Consider the following 21,569-nt stretch of genomic DNA (forward strand, 5'->3'; position numbering starts at 1 on the left):
TCAACAAAGTCCTGACCCCACCGGTCAATCCAAACAATACTCTCCCAAACATCACCACTCTGGTCCCCCCGACCAGCATACACCTGGCCCTCCTGGTCAACACATAGAAAACCCCGAGATTGAACCCCCATCAACCCCGAGATCTGAATCCGATCTCTACCGTAACCCTGAGATTGAACCCCCATCAAACTCATAAATCCACATCTGGTTACCATGCTTATCCCCACGTCCTTGACACTTTTGCCACCAACTCATCTACTCTTAAGTCGCAACCTTCATGCCATACCGATCACACTCTCAGACCCCCCGTCTTCGAGCCATACCGTCTCACTCTCAGACCCCCCCATCTGCTCAGGATAACCCCCATCTCCTCTGCCACCCTCAGGACCACAATCCTTTGAGCTATCGGTATCTAGGGAACCCTCTGTACCCTCAGGAGAACCCCCATCTCCTCATGAGTTGTTCAGGACCCCTCGTCCCTATAGCAAATGGTCATAACGTCTATAAGCATTTCTCCAACCGTGACCACCCCCTCGTGATCCGCGTAGAACATCTCAATGTCCTACCAACACCATATTCTCTCCAAGAATATTACCACCGCCATAGCCACCCCCAGGCCTTACTACTAACATCTCAAACACTTTGGTGTTTACAACCATCCTTTCCCCTAATAGTTTTTCCGCTTGGCAATTATCCACAGCAAATCATCAATACGAGCGTAATAAAACAAACAAGTACCATACGTTCGCATATTCTGATTCACCGCATCAACTGCTTTTCCAGACGCAACTCCAGCATTTCACATCCCCTTTCCAAAAAATAGACAAGTCCTAACTATTAATAGAACTTTTTATTTTTAGAATCTTTCCATTTTTAGAAACTTTCTATTTATGGCAACTTTCCATTTATAGAACTCCCGAGTGATTTCCTTTTCCACAAGATCCACAAATTCCAAACACCAAAGAACTCCATTTTATTAAATCCTCAAGTGAAATAAACGTTTATGAAATCCAAACAAAAATACATAGCTGAAATATAAAGAAACATAAGCCAACTAAACTCCGGGTTGAGCACCCGGTCCTCCCTTTGGTTGTGCCGCACCCTCCATCATCTGCCTCCACTTAGGACATAAAGGCCTGATGTGCCCATCCTCTCCACAATGGTAACACGATCGACGATATTCCTGAGGATCACCTTTCTTGGGACAGTCTGCCAACCTATGGTTCCTGCTTCCACATCCGAAGCACCCTCGCCCACCTTTCTGCATACCTGACGTGTCTTCCCGCTTCCTCTTATGCCTTTGCTCCGACTTGTTACCCTTGCTCGGATTGTTCTGCTCCAAAGTCTCCTCTGCCTGAACCGCTGGACTGACCACCACTACCTGTGACCTCAGGTCATCCTCTATCTCCGCTGCAGTCTCCACCAGCTCCGCCCTCGTAGCATAACTCCTCCCTCTGCAGTGGACCCTCAAGTCCTCACGAAGAGCCCTCATTAACCTCCTGATCTGAGCCACCTTGGACTCCTTCGCCCGACCCCCATAAGACAGAAGTCGACTAAACTCTAAGTCCAGCTCCCGCACTGACCGAGTCCCTTGAGATAGCTGAAGAAACTGCATCTCCAATCGGTCTAATGCCTCTCTCGGGAAATACTTGCGGTTGAACTCCTCCACAAAGTCTGCCCAATTCATCTTCCTCTGCACTCTCCTAGCAGCCACTGATCTCCACCACACCTGAGCATCACCAATCAAGTGGTGGACCCCTATGTCCACCCAAAACTCCTCAGGACATCTCAGAGTTTGGAAATTACGTTCCACACTTGTCCTCCATGCATCTGCAGCAGTAGGATCTATACCACCCGAAAACCGCACAGTATCCAGGTTATGCATCTCCTTCAGCATAGACAAATAACAAGCATGAGTTCTCACATCCGCAGCCCCTAGCTGCTGCTCCCCTGCCGCCGCTGGCGGTACAACCTGTGCATGTGCTGGTACCACACGTGGTATCCGTGCTAACAGATGTGTCAACAAACCCGCAAGGTCAACGCCTCCCCCAGGGGCTCCACCTGCTGGGACTCCCGCACCCGAAACCCTAGCATCACCGACCACTCTGGCACCGACACCGCCACACAGACCCCCTCAGCGCCTACGGTCCCATCGGTACCCTCACCGGCCACACCCAAAGGATTCTCAGGCTTAGATAAGCCATGGTCATGCACTCACCTCTTTTGCAGGAAGATTCTGACTTAACAACAACGAATCCAACCCTTAGAGGCCTTCTCCTTTGTTCCTAGGACCAGATCTCCACTCCACAACAACAGATCTCACCACACAATCCAAGAATCTCTCCAAAAGCCTCCAAACTCTCAAGAACACCTTTCTTCTCTTTTTTCTCTTGGAACGGCCAAGACAACCCCTTTTCACGACCTAGGTCGAGTTTTCCCTTATATACATGGTTTAGACAACCCAATTAAATCAAACCAAACCCGAAATGACAATTAAAAACAACCTGGTCGAACCAACATTGATGGTGTCGATCGACACTCCCCTTGGTGTCGATTGACACCCCTTCCCAATAACCAGAAACTGGTTCGCGGGTGTTACATAAATGGAGAAATTATCAGTGATGAAATATTACTCCTAAAAGATGGAGAAATCAGATTGTATAAGATCAGATATTTCATGAAATTTCTTGAGGTTACAGATTTGACATCTGATGAAAGAGATGTTATCTCAAGATGCTTACATTATCTTACATAGAAAAATGGTCTTGTAGTTCCATACGAAGATGAAGAGTTGAAAGAGACAACTTTACAGAGGAAGTATGAATAACTCATATGTGTAAGATGATTTTTGGAAGATTGTATGTAAAAGAAGAATTGAGCTTGAAGTTCAAATAAATGAAAAAGAATCTTCTATCTGAAATGGGTGCAAATGGCTTGAAGTTCAATGACCCAAGAGAATATATGATGATCATATGAGTTTTGTACACTAAAGCACTGTTTATAATAGTTCCGAACAGATGATATATATGATCATAATGAATAACCTGAAGATGATGCTTTCAGGGGGAGAAATATGATCATAAGCGTGGTTGTACTCTTTTTCCCTTATCATGGTTTTTATCCCAATGGGTTTTTCCATGAAAGGTTTTTAACGAGACAACAAAAGAACACGCAAAAGATAAACACCTGAAGAGAAATATTATGATTCCAATGATGAAAGACTAGCTTCTTCAAAGTCTTTGAAATACATTGATGAGATTGTGAGAAACAAAGATAATGATAAAGATGAGTCAGTTGCGAGACCCATGACCAATAGAAGAATGGCGATACACGTTTATTACAGATTCGTTCAAGTGAAGATTTGGCGAACCATTTACCAAGATGTTTCCAACCACTACTTTTAAGAAGCCACTTCATCATATTGGATCGGTCATCTCAAATTTTTCAAGTGATGTACTCAAGAGAGGGAGTAAAAGCGCGCTGCACTCTTTTTACCTTAACGAGGCAGCATCTCACATGCGCATTTGGAACTATATTTTGTCATCCAAGGGGGAGTGTTATGAATAATTATATTGTTGTATGGATGCCTATTATCGGCCCATTAGTGTAAACCCTACACCTAATATTGTATCCCTATATATATGTTGTATCCTATGGAATAGAAAATAACACAGAGAACTATTTCCCTAAAACCTTTGTTTATAACAAAAAGAATTTTATAATAAATTATATTAACTTCACTAAATCATCAAAATCATATAAAACCTCGTTTAAACTCAATTTATTCTAAAATTAATACACCCTAGTTTAGACATGCAAACAAAATTAAACATGATATACCATGGACTAAATATATTCTAGATTTTTTTTACATGTAACCTAAATTTTAGAATGATAACCAACTAGTCATGGACAAAAAATCCGATCCGGATGACCGTGAAAGTTAACCAAATGTAAGCGAAAAGCACAGACACCGAACCAAAATTGACGTACTAAAAAATATATACTAAATTAAAGAACCGAAAACAAATTATACTGTAACAAAAACCGAATAGATATCTGAAAAAATATGAAAAACCAAAAATATCCGGCTAACTAAATTAAAAATCCAAGAATACCCAAAACACTAAAAAAATACTTGAATAACCGAATTAAAATTATCCAAAAATATCTGAAAACATCCAATAATTCTTAAAATATTTTAAAATATCCATTTTATCAATCAGAACCCAAACCATTATATTTAGGATCTAGATTGGTTTTGGATCCAAAACCAAATCAAAAGAAATTTAACCAAACCAAAACAGAACCAACAATCTAAATATAACCAAATGGATATTGCACTCGAGATCCAAAAACCAAAAGTACTGAACCAATACCAAGCCTACAATATCTGAATGCCTAGTATAACCTACGTGTACGTCGGTTCACTAAGTTTAACAGTACTACTTTTTTTTTTTTTTTTTTTTTTTGAACAAAACAATTTAACATTAAAAAGTTAGGGAGAGTTATACAGATGAAGAGCTTCCTTTGCTAGAAGAGTTATACATCGTGGAGAGTCCCGTGAAGTTCCTTATGATTGAACTTCTTATTAAGCGTTTGGACCAGCAGAAGCGAGTCGGAGGCGAAGGAGATTTCCCTGATGTTCGATTCGAGTGCAACTCCCACTGCTGTGAGAGTTGCCAGCGCTTCGACTATTAAAGGGGAGCTAACATGGTTCATCGAGGCGGAGCCTTCCCCTTGGATCTGATCAAGGTGGTCCTTAATCACCCAGCCAAAACCAGCTGGGCCATCAATCCAAGAGGCATCTGTGAAACAGGTTAGGGTAGATCAGGGTGGAAGGGGTTGAGGGATAGCACTAACGCACAGTTCGGATCTGAGAGAGGAGAGTTGAGCTTGCTGCCATTCTCTTGTTCTTACCATAGCGAGGGAAAGGGTTTCCTCAGCAGAGATATGCTGCTTGCTGAAAATTAGTTGGTTGCGGGTAGTCCAAATTGCCCAGAGGATCCAGGGAGCAATGGGTCTGGAACCAATCCCCGTTGGGGGTAAGCAGATTAGGTTATTTGCTTTTTCTATGCCTTCCTTCATTGATTTGATGATACCCAATTGTAAAACGGATTTCAATGGAAGCATGGCTCAGATTCGTGCTGCAAAGGGACAGTGGAAGAGGAGATGCAAGATAGATTCTTCTCCATCACAGTGTGGACATTTCGCAGAATCGGTGATTGAGCGGTGTAGAAGATTCGCACCAACTGGTAATGCATTTTGAACTGCTTTCCAGAGGAATAGTTTGGTTTTTGGGGAGGGTTTGAGAGACCAGATACTCTTGTGCGAATTGAAAGCATTATCACTGGAGGGTTAATCTGACTAGTGGGGTTGTTCTCATCCTCCGATTTGGTAAACTCAAAGTAACCCGATTTTGCTGAGTAACTACCATCTTTTGTAGGTAACCATGCCCAGATGTCCTCGGCTCCTCTTACACTTGGTTTTAAGAGTCGAATTTCCTTCTCATACGATGGCAGGACGAGTCTGATGAGATCTAAATCCCACTCATTGGTATTTGGCAGGATGACGACCATAAGATTCTGTGTAGCTTTAGAGGGAGGGCCCATTGGGGCAAGTGGTATTGAAACAGAAAGCTAGGGGGTTCTCCAGATAGTAATGGAAGTTCCAGAACCTACCAACATTCCCAAGTTTGCTTGGAGTAGATCTCTGCCCATACAGATGCTTCTCCAGCCATGAGAGGCTGTTGATGGAACCTTACATTCCAGGATGGGTGAAGATCTGCAAGGAGGGTATGTGGCTTTGTTAATAATCTCCAACATAACTTTGCCAATAGAGCCTTGTTAAAGTGTTTTATTTCTCTCATTCCCAAACCTCGTAGTTTTGTTGGTTTTGTGATCTTTTTCCAGGCAACCCAAGACATATATTTCTTTTCCGTCTTCGTGTCCCACAAAAACCTTGTAAGGTCTGATTGTATGCGTTTGCACAAGGAGCCAGGTAGGTGGAAACAAGACATGGTGTAAGTTGGCATTGCGGATAAGACGGATTTGAGCATGGTGAGTTTCCCAGCTGTGGAGAGAAATCTCGAGGACCAACTGAGTGCTTTCTGCTTGATGCGGTCAACTATCGAGGTAAATGAGTCCTTCTTCTTTCTACCAAAGAGTTCAGGCAGACCAAAATACTTACCTTGTCCTACCTCCTTTTGTATATCAAGTAGCATTTTTGCTTGTTTTCGCCTGAGAGGTGGAGTTTTTACAGAGAAGGTAATAGATGATTTAGCCTGATTTATCTTCTGACCCGAAGCTGCTTCATACTTGCGTAGGATACTCTTCAGTTTGTGACAGCTCTGCTGGTCAGATCGGATGACGAACATGGTGTCATCTGCAAAGAGTAAATGGTTTACTCTGGGACTTCCTTTTGCGACTCTGATACCAATAAGGTTCCCCTCTCTTTGAGCTTTCAGGCAAAGACCCGATATGACCTCGCTGCAAATGATGAAGAGGTAGGGGGAGAGAGGATCTCCTTGTCGAATGCCACGCTGTGGGATTACTAAGCCCTTTGCTTGATCATTGATTAGGAAGGAGTACGAGACCGCGGTGACACACTGCATGAGCCAGCCTATCCAGGTTTGGTGAAAACCTAATCTTTCTAAAGCTGCTTTAATGAAATCCCATTCGAGTCTATCATATGCCTTATTCATGTATGTCTTTACAGCCATAAAGCACCTCTTCTCGGCCCCTGATTTTTTTAGATAATGGAGAGCTTCATGTGTAATCAGCACATTATCCGAAATGGCTCTCTGGGGTACAAAGGTGGATTGGTTTTCAGAGATATATTCATGCAAAACAGGTTGGAGTCTTTTTGCAAGGAGTTTAGCAATGATTTTGTAGTAGACTGAACATAGGGCAATTGGTCTATAGTCAGAGACTTTCTGAGTTGTTATTGTTTTTGGGATAAGTCTTACATGTGTATGGCTTATCTTTTGTGGTAGGATCCCAGAGATGAAGAAAGCTTGGATCTCAGGAAAAATGGCATCACCTACCGTACAGCAGTTTGACTGGAAGAAGCTCGCTGAGAAGCCATCTGGCCCTGGTGCTTTATCGGCATGAATGTCGAAACATGCATTCTTGATATCTAGCTGAGATGGCATAACAATGAGCAATTCATTCATTTCAGGGGTAACACACGGTTGGAGGGCTTCTTTGGCCACCTTAGTCCTTTCTTCCTCTTGCCAGGTAAATATATCCTGAAAGTATTCAGAGATAGTATTTACATTTTGACCTTCTTCATACACTTTGTTTCCCGATGTCGTCTCTAGTACTGAAATATTGTTTATGGCTTTGTGGGTTTTGGTAGCAGCATGAAAGTAGCCCGAGTTCTTATCTCCAAGAGTGAGCCAGAGTTGTCTACTGCGTTGCTTCCAATATTCTTCCTCCTGTTTGTAAGCCAAGGTGAGTTTTTGATTTAAATTGTCTATGATAGTTTGGCTCACATCATTATGGCTTCTTCGAGTTGATCACTTAGAGATACAATCTCTTTTTTGCTATTTAGCAGTTGATCTTTGCTCCATCGGATAATAGCAACTCCACAAAGGTGTAACCGGTGATCAATGGGGGAAGCAGGGTCCGATTTCCTGGTTTGGAGGATAAGATGGCTGATGTCAGGGTTGTCTTTAAATCTTCTATCATACCAAAATAGACTCTTTCGGTATTGTTTGACAGGATCAAAGGAGGTTACCAGAGGACGGTGATCCGAACCCTCAAATCTTAGGTATTCACTCCTTCCAGAAGGGTACGCCAAAACCCAGTCATTGTTTGCCATTGATCTGTCGAGTCTGCATATAACCACATGTGAATGCCTTTTACCTCTCGAGGAAAGGAAGTTTCCTAAATGCTTCAGGTCATAGAGATCGTAGGTTGACATGAAGGATCTCAGATCTGTGTAAGATCTTTCTGATCTTTCCGGGCCTCCCACCTTTTCATCACTGCAAGTGATGTCATTAAAGTCTCCTGTAACGAACCATGGTCCTGATCTGGAGTCAGCAAGGTCTTGGAGTTGGTTCCACACATGGATTCGACTTGATCTCTCAGGTTCACCATACAAGAAAGTTGCAAAAAAGATTCTGCCTTTAGCTTCTATTCTTGTGTCAATGAAGTGCTGATTGGAGCTTAATATTTCTACTTTCAGGTTTGATTTCTAGAAAAGAGCAAGGCCACCAGCAGCTGGTGAGAGAGGGGGAACCAGGTGATGGTTTGGGTAGTCAAGCCACTGGAGTGTTTTATGAACAACATCAGTGGGATTCTTGGTTTCCATTAAGAACAAGACATCAGGGTAAATCTTCTTTCTAATCTCCCTTAATCTTTGAATTGTTATGTGGTTCCCCAGTCCACAACAGTTTCAACTCACCACCCTTAAGGAAGAGGGGTTGGCGGTTTCTGAAAATCCGCCTTCTTCTTTTTGGTTGCAGGGAAAACTGTTATTTTAGGTGAGGTTCCAGACGTTGGGGCTCGTGTGGAGGAGCTTGAGTGACTAGGTTCCTTACTTTGTTCTGGCTACTGAGGGAGAGGAGAGGTACTTTGGTTTGGGTTGGTAGGGATTGGGGGGAGTTTTGAGTTCTTCCCATGTGAAGATTTTGAAGGACCTGATCGGGTAGGAGCTTTTGAGGTAGACAATTTCCTCGGGGACCCTTGTGTAAAATTTCTTTTCTGTGTTTTTGCTCCTAATAGTTTTTGGTTTGTTTTATCCGACTGTTTTTGTAGTGGAGGACGACCCTGAACCCGTTTAGATGAGCCAGGGTTTGGCTTGTTTGAGACCCGTTGGTTGTTTGGAGGCGAGGGCAGAGGAATTTGGTGATCCTGTGATCTCTGATTAGGGGGATCTTGGTTCTGAGAGACGGCGAGGTTTGCTGCTAAGATTGAGTTTGCAGTATTCTCCACCATGTTCTCTGCTTAGCTTTGTACTCTCATTTTTCTAGTTGCGCTTTCAGCAGGATCAGAGCAGGAGATATATTGAATATTGACCTCCTGTAACTCATCTAGGATTTGCTCACGGGAAGGGAGAGGATTTCCTGTGGTTATGGGAGCAAAGCTTTGTAGTGTAGGGTCAGGGAAAGATATATTGAGGGGAGGGGGTGTAGGGGGTCTTCTTGCTCTAGAGGATACATATTGGTCCACAAGGCACTCAGCAGATGAGACAGATTTTTCTCTCCACATGGTGGAACAAATCGGGGGTTGAGAGTATTGATGGTGTCTTCTACGGAGGTAAGAGGACTCCTCCCGACTGTGTGAAGCATGCGATCTTTCTCTGACAGGAGAGGCTTCATAATGAGATCTTGTGGTGTTAAGCGGGAGTCTCCCTCCTGAGAAACTAGTGGTTTGGTGATTCAAATCATCGAAAGGTCTTTTTCTTGATTGAGAGATTTGGTGGGCATGATGAGATCTATTGACTTGATGAGACATATCTCTTGGGGGCAGAAAGTTATCATGAGGGGTATAGTAGTTTCTGGAGGTAGAGTTTTGATGTGGATTCGGTTTTTCTTGGCCTTCTTTATGGTTTAGCTCTCTTTCTGCGACTCGTGTAGCCCTAGACAAGAGGTCTTGTCGTGTGTAAGACGGAGACAGTGGCTGCAATGATTCTTAAGGTTCCTATACTCCAGGCAAAGGAGTGCTTCGCTGCCATCAGCAAATTCAACAATGGTTTCCTTTGTAACTGGTTCTAGGCCATCGAGGAGGATCTTGATTTGCACTGAGGAGGAGGATAATTCCCAGTCCAAGATTTCTCCTAGGGCTTCTCCTACTGACTGACCATTTATGGTTTCCAGTAATGTTTTGGTAAACCCGGATCTCAATCCAAAATGGGAGCTTTGAGGGGAAATTTGGGGAGATAACTGGCTCCCACCTTTGGATAATCACCATCCATTGGTCAAAGTGGTATGGTCTGTACTCCATGACCCTGATGATGTCCTCCTCTGCATCAAACTTGAATTGGAAGATACCTTGTCCAAGATCCGCACCTTCAGCTTTTCCCTGCAGGTTCCAACGGAAAGGGAAGAGCGCACACATTCTTTGTGCTGAGGGGTTTGTAAGGCAGCCAATAAGTGTGAAAAAGTTCGCTTCTATCAAGTCAGATGTATCTAGGTCTAGGGCTCTGATCCTTTTGCGGGGAGGTGGTGAGAAACCTCATATAGGCTCCTTTCCTTTGGGATGGTGTGGAATACGGTTTGACATGGTGATGTGCACAATAAGAGGCGGTGCAGGGTGGTAACAAAGCGGGAAGGCAAAGATTGCAGTTTTTGAAAAATCGAGTTTAAAAAGGTTCAGCTGATCGGTTGAGTAGGAGTAAATGCAGTGGGGGAAGCAGTAATCGCCGATTAAACTCACATACATAAACACATCTTAGGGGTTGCTTTGATGAGGTTTACAGATCTAGAAACTTCCGATGAGAATTTGAAAAAGTTGGACGAAGACTAGTCGATGGACCAGCGGTTACAAGGCTAAGCTCTATTTCTATTGGTGGAGAGGGGTGGGTGAAATCTGGGTAAAAGACTTCCTCATGGCTCCTCGGGGAGTGTGCCTAGGAGAGAAATCCTCGTACGGAACTTTTTGCTTCACAGAAAATGTGAATTTTGTATCAGTGTTTAACAGTACTACTATTTTGCAAAAGTTAGTATTTGCCAAGGAAACCTATTCAGTTAAAGGAAATCAATAATGATTTTCACGGAAAATAGAACTTTTTTGTTCACCTTCTCATTTTCAACCAATCAGAATCTTCTATATATTATTTGATTAAAAAATTATCAATATTAAATTAAAATGCAAAAAAAATGATACAAATTCTATATACTTTTGATTAAGTAGAATTAAATATTGGCTTGGTTTAGATTTTACAATTAGAATAAAATTATGTGTTGCTTTGAGTTTACAAATAAGGTGATTAGAGCTTGGATTTTACAACTAAAATGAAATTATATATCGGTTTGGGTTATACAAATGAAGTGGTTAGGTATAGATTTTATAATAAAAACAAAATTATATGTCGATTTGGGTTTACAAATGAGAAGGTTAGTGTTTAGATTTTACAATTAGAAAAAAATTATATGTCGGTTTTGATTTACAAATGAGATAATTAGGATTTAAATTTTACAATTAGAACAAAATTATATGTCGTTTGAGTTTACAAATGAGATGGTTAGAGTTTAGATTTTACAATTACAACAAAATTATTTGTCGGTTTGAATTTACAAATGAGATGGTTAGAGTTAAAATTTTACAATTAAATTGAAATTATTTGTCCGTTTGAGTTTACGAATGAGATGCTTAGGGTTTAGATTTTACAATTAGAACGAAACTATATGTCAGTTTGGGTTTACAAATAAAATGTTAAAGTTTAGATTTTACCGTAAAAATGAGATTATATATCAGTTTGGATTTATAAAAAAGTTTAAGTTTTTAATTTTATAATAATGTATACAAATTTATTTTCTTATTTTGTAAGAAGATGTAGGAAGGAATGAACCTAAGTATTGTTTGGTTTTCACGTAAAATGAAACTCTACCAAATAACTGCAAAAAGAATATCCGCGGGTTTCTATTTTGGATACGTTATGAAATTATGAAAAGAATGAATATTTCTATTTATAGTCCGTGCATTCAACATGATGAAGAACGTTACAAATTTCGGAAAACATTCTTGGTTTGTGGTTGTGTGAAAGACTATTTTATGTCTTCTTCGTCGCATCAGCCCTATCTTATTCTTTTTCTTCCTTTTTTTTTCGTTTTTTTTCCCCTGAATTCCTGTTTGAAATTGATTGTTTTGGTTACGTACATTTGGTGTAGTGTTGTGATTAAAAGGCATAATGACTAATACCGTAATACATTTTTGGTATTTGAAAATTTCACCGAGTTTGTATAGGACAATAAGCGAAGATATTCATTTATTGGACGGTAACTAACTAAGTAAACTTTTTTTCCTTTTTTTTGATCAAAGACTAAATAAGTAAACAAGTTTCATTTTCTAAAGGTTATAAATGTATAAGGGATCGAATCCAATTGGTGAGCTTATTTAAAACTCTCATCAAGTAATCAAAATTTATCGTATAAGCTCAATTTTCAAGTTTTGTATGTCAACTTAAAATTTATAAGGTAAAACATAAGCAAACTATAAGCAAAACATAAGCAATATATAAGTAAACTATACTAATATTCTCATCAAGTAATCAAAATTTCATTCTTGTAAGTTCATTACCTTTTTAAAGTTTTTGTGTTTCCACTAACGTAAAGAAAAGTATTATCTATGGTAAAACAGTTCCACTTTTTCCCAAAGTTGATACATTCACCTTTTTCCATCATTATTTCACAGTTCAGAATTTAAAGATTCTTAGTGCAGCGGAGGAGTCCCCAACAAATTTGGATCCCCTTGAAGCATTTGCGGTAGCTAACTCTGCTGAAACCTTCATCCCGGATCCCCTTTTCGTTGCGGTATGTCGACCAAAACTTCACGAGTTCACGATCTCACCTCCCCATTGCACCTCTATTGCATAAGATAGAATGACAAAAATTTCAGCTGGCCAGTAACCAACCAATGAATGGTTGGATTCCAAACTCAGCCACGAGTTTCAGGACTTTTGATTCTGCATAATTATCAACAATATTAAAGCCTCCAAGAATAGTGTTGCTACTTTGATCTCAAACTGGTTGCCCTCAAATGCAGAGACGGGGTAATAGTGCCTCCAAGAATAGTGTTGTTACTTGTTTGTATGAAGCCGGGGTAATACACATGAGGTTATAGCAGCCAGTTAAAATTTATATTATTTTATCAGTAAACCACTAAAACTATCAAAATCATCTTATTGTACAATATTCTACTTTAGTATTTCAATAGAAGCAATGCATTAGAACTCTTTGGTTCTGATTAGTAACTTTGCGTAATTGCATAACTACATATAAATTAAAGAATAAAAACTCGCAGAAATAAAATTTGTAAAATGAAAAATCCCATAGTGAAATTACTTAAAAAAATATGTTGATTGGATACGGTTTGAAGGATATATTGTAATATTACTTATTTTTTTTTATAAAAAATTATGTTTTTAATATATTTTAAGTAATATAAGATTATTAAAAATATATTAAAGTTGTTAAAAAGTTGCAAAAATTATAAATATTATTCAAAAATGGTAGTCAACCAACAAATTTTTTTATATATGGAGTTTATTTTAGAATATGAAAATTGATAAAAATTAGAATTACTATTTTCTTTCATGCAGTACTAGTAAAGAAAACTGTTCTATTGACAGTCATTTGTAAACTCCATACTATTTCTGTTTCATATTAAATGTCATTTTAGACTGAAAACTTTGTTTCAAAGTAAGTGTCATTTTATATTTTTAATATACATGTTTGCTAAATTTTCCAATTTTATCCCTACTAATTTAATATATTAATCAATAGAAATTTTATATATATATATATATATATATATATATTTAAAAGGGCTAAAATAGAAAATTTAATGATTTTCTTAATATGTGTTAGAAATCTTTAAACGACTCTTAATATGAAACAGAGGGAGTATTATCTAAATTTTGTTTTTTTATACATAGAGTATTACATGATATATTGTTAGATCAAGGGTGAACCCAATAATTTTCATAAAAATCCACCTAATATAAACATAGTAATATTGTAAATCTGTAATATATAGTTTATCCAATAGCGAGGGTCAGATAAATATTTCTATATTTCCATATTAAAATTTACTTGCTTTTTAGTTTTATAAATATATTTTACTCATTTATTTTTCAAAAAAAAATAATTTTAATAAAAATCCACCTAATATAAACATAGTAATATTGTAAATCTGTGACATATAGTTTATACAATAGCGAGGGTCAGATAAATATTTATATATTTCCATGTTAAAATTGACTTGCTTTTTAGTTTTATGAATATATTTTACTCATTTTTTTTTCAAAAAAAAAATATTTTGCTCATCAAAACATTACTTATAGTTACCAAATTTTGTTTTTTTGACTGTATATTTCCTGTTTGTCCAAAAAAAAAAAGACTGTATGTACAAACTGGGTTTCACACAATGAATTTGTTTGAAGGGGGAAACAAATTCAGTAAAGTAATCTCTATAAGAACTCGAATTATAGCTAGTAAGCAAAAAGGAATTGAAATCTCTTGGGAAAAAAGTTAGGGTTTTCTCTCAAGAACAATGATAAGCAAGGGTTTTTGTATTAATTGCTGGATGATTTACAATGGAGAAGTCTCTCCCCTTTTATATAGTTTCGTCGATCACAAAATATATTAACTTTCCTTGTAGCCCAAAACGGGATATGGAAAGTTCCCATCTCTTCTTCAAGTCGGCCGTCGGGCGAATCAGGAAGTCGGCTTCTCATCGATGGGGCTGGGCCTCTTTGTCCGAACAGGCCTCAAGTAGATCATTAGTTAGGATCCTTAACCGGATTCCCGGTTAAGTAATTAATTTATCTTTTTGGTTTAGATCGGTATGTCGGGGGTGCTAAATCCCGCACCAACAATTAGTCCCCCCCAGTTCAGAATATTCGAAGATAAATTCGAATTTTGGAACTTTAGGGAAGAAAATATACGATCTGAACCATAAAGAAAAAGAGATTTAATATTTATTTACCCTTTACTTAATCCTCCTCCACGTGTCACATACGTCGCATCTGTTAGGTCAGAAGATAAAAGGTCACATAGGTCATGATGACTTTTCATAGGGTTTCCGCCCATTCAATTCTATAATTACGGAGCTCCCCTCTTCATTTCTCATTTTCGCCAACAGCTTCAAGGTACTCCGCTCTGCTCTCTCCTCACTTTGCTTGTTTATATATATATAGATATTTTATATTGCTACCCTCGGCTTACTTTGCACTCTCTGATCGCCCATCATGACAAACAATTTGGAACTTGTCTCCTCGCCCGAGACCGAAAGTGATCAATTAGTTCGACGCAACTCCAGGCGTAAGGCTCCTAATCTAGAATGTCTCACACGGATTGGAAGATCTGTCAGACCCAGCTTTGCAGCTCAGCCGCTTTTAACCTGGTGTTCAGCTGGGGCCTCTTCTTCTCGAACTCGGCCCGAAGATGAAAACACCGAGTCTGCCAACATCGATCTACGCCTGGAAGAAGATCGGTTCGTCCCCTTGGGTATCTCGATCGAAGACATTGACCCTGTATTAGATCACGAAGGGCGAATTGGAGGCGAAAAACTTTGAGTACGATCAGATCGGTCAATGCTATGTTGAACTCTTGCGGTTTGGGTAACAGCGACGTTACAATCATAATCCCACAGGATGATCAACGCCCCTGGAGCCCTCCGGTTGAATACATCTGTCTTTATGAAGACTATTTCACCGAATGCCGCCTTTGGTTTCCGATTCCCGCTTTATTATCGCTCTACGCTCAATGATGCAGAATACCGATCTGCCAATTGGCTCCAGGCAGTGTTTGTAATTTCGTTGCTGCTCTTATTTTAGCAGCCGAAGTGGGAGTTGAGATCGGAGTCCAATGTTTCGAACAACTTTCCAGCTTCAAGATTTCGACAAGCAAGGAGAACTGGGAGGTGAATATAAAACCGAAACATAATTTCCTCCCTGACAAAAAAGTTAGCAATTTCAAAAAGTGGGCTGCCCGTTATTTCTTTGTTCGCGTCGACCAACACTCATTCGAGAACCCGCTGGGCATTCATCGGAGAGTGTGGAAAGGAACTCCGGGTAGATTTTTATTTCCCGTTTGCTTTGATCGATCACACACTTCTAACTCGTTTTAACTTCTCGTTTTTTATTTCCAGATCGTCCATTCTGTCCAACACGTCTAGCTCGCGGTGATCAATACGTCCGAGATGCACTACTATCTGGCACCAATCGGCGGTGGGAATTTAACACTCGCATTCATGTCGAAAAAGCAACGGGGAAAGCGAGGACAATGTTCCCAAGTTTCGCGAGTTCGCTGGGGCAAACCTCAACGAAGTCCGATCTGACAACGTCCCTGTTCAAGACGTCGATGAACATGTCGACATAGTCGGATTGGAGGACACCGTGGAAGCAGGTGATCCTCCTCTAATTCTAGATGAGGCTAACTCCCCAACCGCCGAACAGAACATCCTTCCGCCTGAGACTGGGGAGAGAAGAAAAAAGAAGAAGAAGAAGCAGGATAAGGGGAAACAAATTGGGGATCCTGAATCGCAACCCAAGGTCAATCGCAAACGCTCGGCTGACGATGTCGGGTTGGAATCTGCTGATCGATTCCGCCTGAAAAGGGGAAACGATAGAACTGATCGATTCACCTTCGACTACTTTGGTAATGGTCCCCTGGTCACGAGCCTAGCAGCCTCCGGTGAACTCTTTCGGAATCGGAAGATCTCCTCTCGGATTCTTCCAGAAGCCAGCAAGTTGGAGTTCGAGCAAGCGTACCTCGACATCGTCGAATCCCATTTAATGGTCTGCATTACTATTTTTCCTCAACTAGTTTGAACTTTGTATGGGAGATCTGACGCTCCTTCTTCGTTTCTCTTTTTTTCTTTCGTTGAACAGACTGCTGCTAAAACCAACAAGCTGACTCAATTATACGATAGGGGTTGAAATCAGTATCGACTTCTGAATTCGAGTTTGATAAAATAAAGGAATGCTTAGAACAGGTTCGAACGGATAGCAAGGCCAAAGATGAGAGGATCAAGGAGCTGGAAGCTATTATCGCCGAAAAAGACGAAGTCATTGCGAATTCGGAAGCGGGGATTGACGACCTGAATTCCCAAACGCTTACTCTCGAGGAAGAGAAATCCGGTCTGCAGCGGGAGTGTGATGAACTAAAGGACAAGCTGGACTGCGAAGTCAACAGACTACGCCAGAATCGTCTGGAAAAAGTGCAACGGACGGCGAAAAAGGCACAAACCCGACTGGATAGAGTAAAAGTCAATCTGCTTGAGCAGAGTACGGTAGTTCGCCCCAAGGAGGATATGCTGAACCAAGCTTTTGGGATTCAAGATATAGTGCGGTATTTGATCGGAAAAGGGATAGTAATTCCTGAGGAGCAAATTGCGAAGATCAACGAAAAGAAGGCAATTGCCCAGGAAGATGTTGATGCGCTGGACGTCATCGAACTAGGAGAGAATGACCTTGTCATGTCTCCTGATCAGCTTGGCTTCGGACTTCTCCGTCCTGGGGTTATGGCTCCGACTTCCGTAAGTCACCAGCACGGATCCAATGCTGCCGCTTTTCAGGCAAATTTGTCGGACGATCTAGATGCTTAACTGCTTTTATTTTTAATTAACTCTAAACTCTTTTGGATCCGTTATTTTGAAAAACCCTTGTAATAATATTACTCCTTTTATTTTCAGTCGGGCTTGGATATATCATTTTGTTTTCTTTTTTTAGCAAATTTCCTTTCGGCATTGCGATGGAATATTTCCTTTCATGTAACAAGGAAACTTCGACGAAGAGAAAAGTTATTTTCCTAATTCGCGAATTGGAAATCCATCCCCGGGGGCTAGTACAAATATCCCAGAATTCTCTCCGATTCTTAAACTCGAAACGAAGCTAAATTCATAAAGAATGTCAAGCTCCGTCAGCAGTGTTGATTCCCCAGTCGAGATTGGTAATAATGTTCCGACGTTTTCGAATTATGAGGCTATCGAAAGGGGAATGCTTTTTTATCCGAACATTCGAGCTCCATGGATGCTGATGTTCCGTGTTAGTTCGGAGGCGAGATCGGAACTGGAAACTTGCCTTCTTCGGATCGAAGAACGTCATGCCGAATATCGCAGCCGACTTCCTATAGTGGAACAAACGCAAAACGATTTGTTATGCAAACTCAAGCTTCTTGAAGCTCATCCAAGATTCTGGATCGAGAATGGTCTCGACAGAGTGGCTGCTATGCCACTGTGCTTGATCGAATATTGCAAAGAAAGCTACTACTCGGCGAATTTGGTGCCAAGTGAGCCAAGTTTTTCTCAGAGCGGTGAATTCATGCCATCCAAAGTGAAACCCCTCTATATGAACAAACGTGCTGATAACATAGAGACCACTGCAGCACATGCTTTTGTTCATCAGGTAACACTCTTATACTTAACTTATAATGTGTATTTTCCTGAATCCATCATAACTAAAAATATTTTGGCATGCAGATCGAATTCGTTCATCGAGAACAGAGCCATAAACTCTATTATCATCGTCTGAAGAAGAACGAGATTGATGACCGTTTAGCTGTACTGGAAGCCGAAGTCGCCACTTTGAAAGTGAAGAAAAAGAGGACCATCAGCCGTCTCGACGAGGCCGAACAGAAGATCAGGACACTAGAATCCCGTCCCGACGCCTGAGGACGGATACTCGAAAAATTGCAGCTGGGATTGCCCTCAGTTCCGAATAACTGATGTACTTGCAATTAGTGATTTGAACCACTTTATATTAACACTATTTTATGAAATACTGTCAAACTTAAGACAGGTTGCATTTGCAATAAATAAAAACTTTCATTCAGTAAATGTACAAGAAGCAGGACATCTCCCGGCTTATATCAAGTCATTTTTTGATGTTTTATATGTGAAAGTAATCACTCTCGGCTTCGAGGAGATGAATTCGTGAGGTGGGACTTTTATCCCTAACGGAATGTGTTTGTTCGGAGGGCGAGATGTTGGGCTCGACTTGTTTCCTTTACCTTAGTTCGGAAGTCGGACTGCGAAATTATTCTTTGGATTCTGCTAACAATTCCGTCCAAACTAAAGGTCGGGTGCAAAATAATAACTATGGGTTTGGCTTATCCCTACAAAAATATAGACGTTGGGTGCGAAGTAAATACTCTGGGTTCAGCTTATCCCTACGTGAATAAGTTTGTGCGCTGTGAGGCACTTTGATCACCTGGCCAGGGTGTCAACGAATGAGTTCGGACCGAACTGAAGTAGATTTATTTTGGATTTGAATATATACATATATATTCTCTTTTTTTTTTTGACACGTGGCGAGGAACATTGAATGCTTGCACGGTCTTTAATAGCGACTCTCGGGACGCATCAAAAAATCTGCGGCACTCTGATTGGTCAATCAATGGCGGTTGTTCGCAAAGTCTAGGTATAAATAGAGGAGGGGTTGGATCTTTGGTAGACATTCGCAACTTCTTTGAAAAATAACCAGAAAAGATGCCACTTACTACCCGAGCTGCATGGTTAAGGAGGGCCCGGGAAAGGATAGCCGCCGCATCTAGCAGTCGGGATCTTAACTTGCCGGATAACCCCCCCCCTTCAAGAAATAGGAGACACGCCCCGATCTCGTGAGTTCGCTCCGAGCTCCGACCCGATCATGCCGTTGGTGTCTCCTTTACAATTGGAGCTCCGAGGGTACCGTGCTCATCGTAAAAGAATGGATGTGTATATCAAGGCGCTTCGCTCGAAGCTTACGGAGCTACATCGACTCTATCATTTGGAAGGGACCATTCCGGTTCTGGACGGGCTTATTGACGAGGGTTTCTTCCTGGCGCAGTGGCGTATGGATCGCTTAACTCATTGAGCATGCAGCGTGTAAAGAACTGGTCGACCGTATGGAGGTGCCTGATCTACCTGAAGGTGACCGCGAACCTCTGGGAGAAACTACCTTCCCGTTCATAACAGACGTCTAGGCCTACCGAGCTTGTCTGCAGAGGCTGATCCGGTTCGTCAATTATCTGTAGTCGGCGGGTCAGGCTTTCCGCGAACATCATCTAGTTGAAGGCCCGTGTGCCTTCATAGAACACATGATGTCCGAGGGTTCCGGGTTGCCAAGTGTGCCGCATTCCACGAGTTCCGTATTCGTTCACCAGACATGGTCATAAGCTCGTAAAAGCCAGGGCAAACTGCTTTGGATATGAGATATGGCCCTTCCCACCGAGCGCCGAGTTTACCGGCGTTGAGTTCTTTGGTATTCTCGTAATCTTCTCGTAGGACCAAATCACCCTCGCTAAAACGCCGTTGACGAACAGTCTTATTATAATACCTAGTTGTTGCATCTTGGTAGTGTTGAATCCGAATTAAGGCCTGGTCGCGTAATTCCTCAGCGATGTTGATATGATCGACAAGCTTGTCATTAAGACTGGGATTATCAACTATCATGGTTCGACAAAGTGTTGGGACACCTACTTCTGCTGGGGCGAGTGCCTCAATCCCATATGCTAGAGAAAAAGGGGATTGTCCTGTAGATCGCCGAGGGGTTGTTCGGTAAGACCATAATACACCATCAAGATGATCTGCCCACGCGCCTTTCTTCCGAACAAGTCGTTTCTTCAGCCCATCAACAATCTATTTGTTCGTTGCCTCGGCTTGACCATTCCCTTGGGGATATCGGGGAGTCTATGTACTTAGGCGAATTTGCCACTTACTCAAGAAACACCTGGTAATGAGCGAAGTGAACTGTGTACCATTATCGGTGACGATCTCGTAAGGTAATTCGTGACGACATATGATGTTTTTCCATATAAAGTTAGTCACGTCCAAAGACTGGATCTTGGTGTATGATTCCGCTTCTAGCCATTTGGTGAAGTAATCAGTGAGTACCAGTCTGAACTTTTTCGATCTTGACGGCGGCAGAGGGCCTACGAGATCCATGGCCTAACGCATGAAAGGATACAGAGCCGTAACAGTGCTTAGCAGTTTGGGTGACGTGTTGTATTGGCTCGTGACGTTGGCAAGCCTCACACTTCGCTGAAAAAGCTTCGCACTCAGCAACCATGGTTGGCCAGTAATGACCATCTTTGATTTTTAAAGCAAGCGCGCGTCCACCGGAGTGGTTACCACCGTCGTCCTCGTGTACCTCCATCATGATTCGCTCGGCTTCTTCGCGACTAACACAAGTAAGGAAAATGTCGGACGAACTGCAATCCAAGAGAATGTATCTAGCACTTCGAGCCTTCAGACGCCGAGCTGCCCAACGATCTAGCGGGAAAATTCCTTTGGAGATATAAAGCTTAATCTCAATTTGCCAATCATCGGGTGGCTTCGTGACATCCGTCAGGTCTTCTATTGGCTCGTCAACCTCCATCGGAACTGAATCGTCGTTGATAACGGAGACCAGGCTAGCTAGATCGATGTTGGGTGTCTCGACGCACTCAACAGGAATTGTGCGCCGTAACTCTGGATCCGAGCAATTTGCTAAGGATGCAAGAGCATCCGCCGATGTGTTCTCGCTTCGCGGAACCTTTGTCAGAGAAAAATAGATGAACTCCTCAGACAATGTCCGGACCAACTGGTGGTATGCTCCCATTCGCTCGTTCTTAGCGTCGAACTCACCACTGAACTGACTTGCAGATGTGTTACTCCGAGTCCCCTTGCTAACCGGAGCCCTGCGAGAACAGCATCATATTCTATTTCCTTATTGGATGCTTTGAAATTGAGCTTCAATGCTTCTTCAAGCACTTCGCCGCTTAAAGATCGGAGAATGAGTCCCACATCAGATCCCTGATGAGATGATGAACCGTCAACGAACGTGGTCCAATGAACAGGGGAAAGCTCGGTAATGAAATCAGCTAGGACTTGTGTTTTCAAGCTTGGTCGAGAACGAAATTCGGTGTCGTACTCGCTCAA

General features: G+C 41.4%; 1 protein-coding gene across 1 annotated transcript; it reads right to left on the reverse strand.

The window, feature by feature from the left end:
- Nucleotides 1-19,736: 19,736 nt before the first annotated feature.
- On the reverse strand, nucleotides 19,737-20,102 carry LOC147942144 (uncharacterized). Its single transcript, XM_087455938.1, has one exon. It carries the CDS (start codon nucleotides 20,100-20,102, stop codon nucleotides 19,737-19,739), a length of 366 nt encoding a protein of 121 aa, XP_087312064.1.
- Between the last annotated feature and the right edge of the window lie 1,467 nt (nucleotides 20,103-21,569).

The sequence above is a fragment of the Camelina sativa genome, chromosome 6 (genome assembly GCF_030686135.1).
Source record: "Camelina sativa cultivar CO46 ecotype springtype chromosome 6, ASM3068613v1".
Classification (NCBI taxonomy): domain Eukaryota; kingdom Viridiplantae; phylum Streptophyta; class Magnoliopsida; order Brassicales; family Brassicaceae; genus Camelina; species Camelina sativa.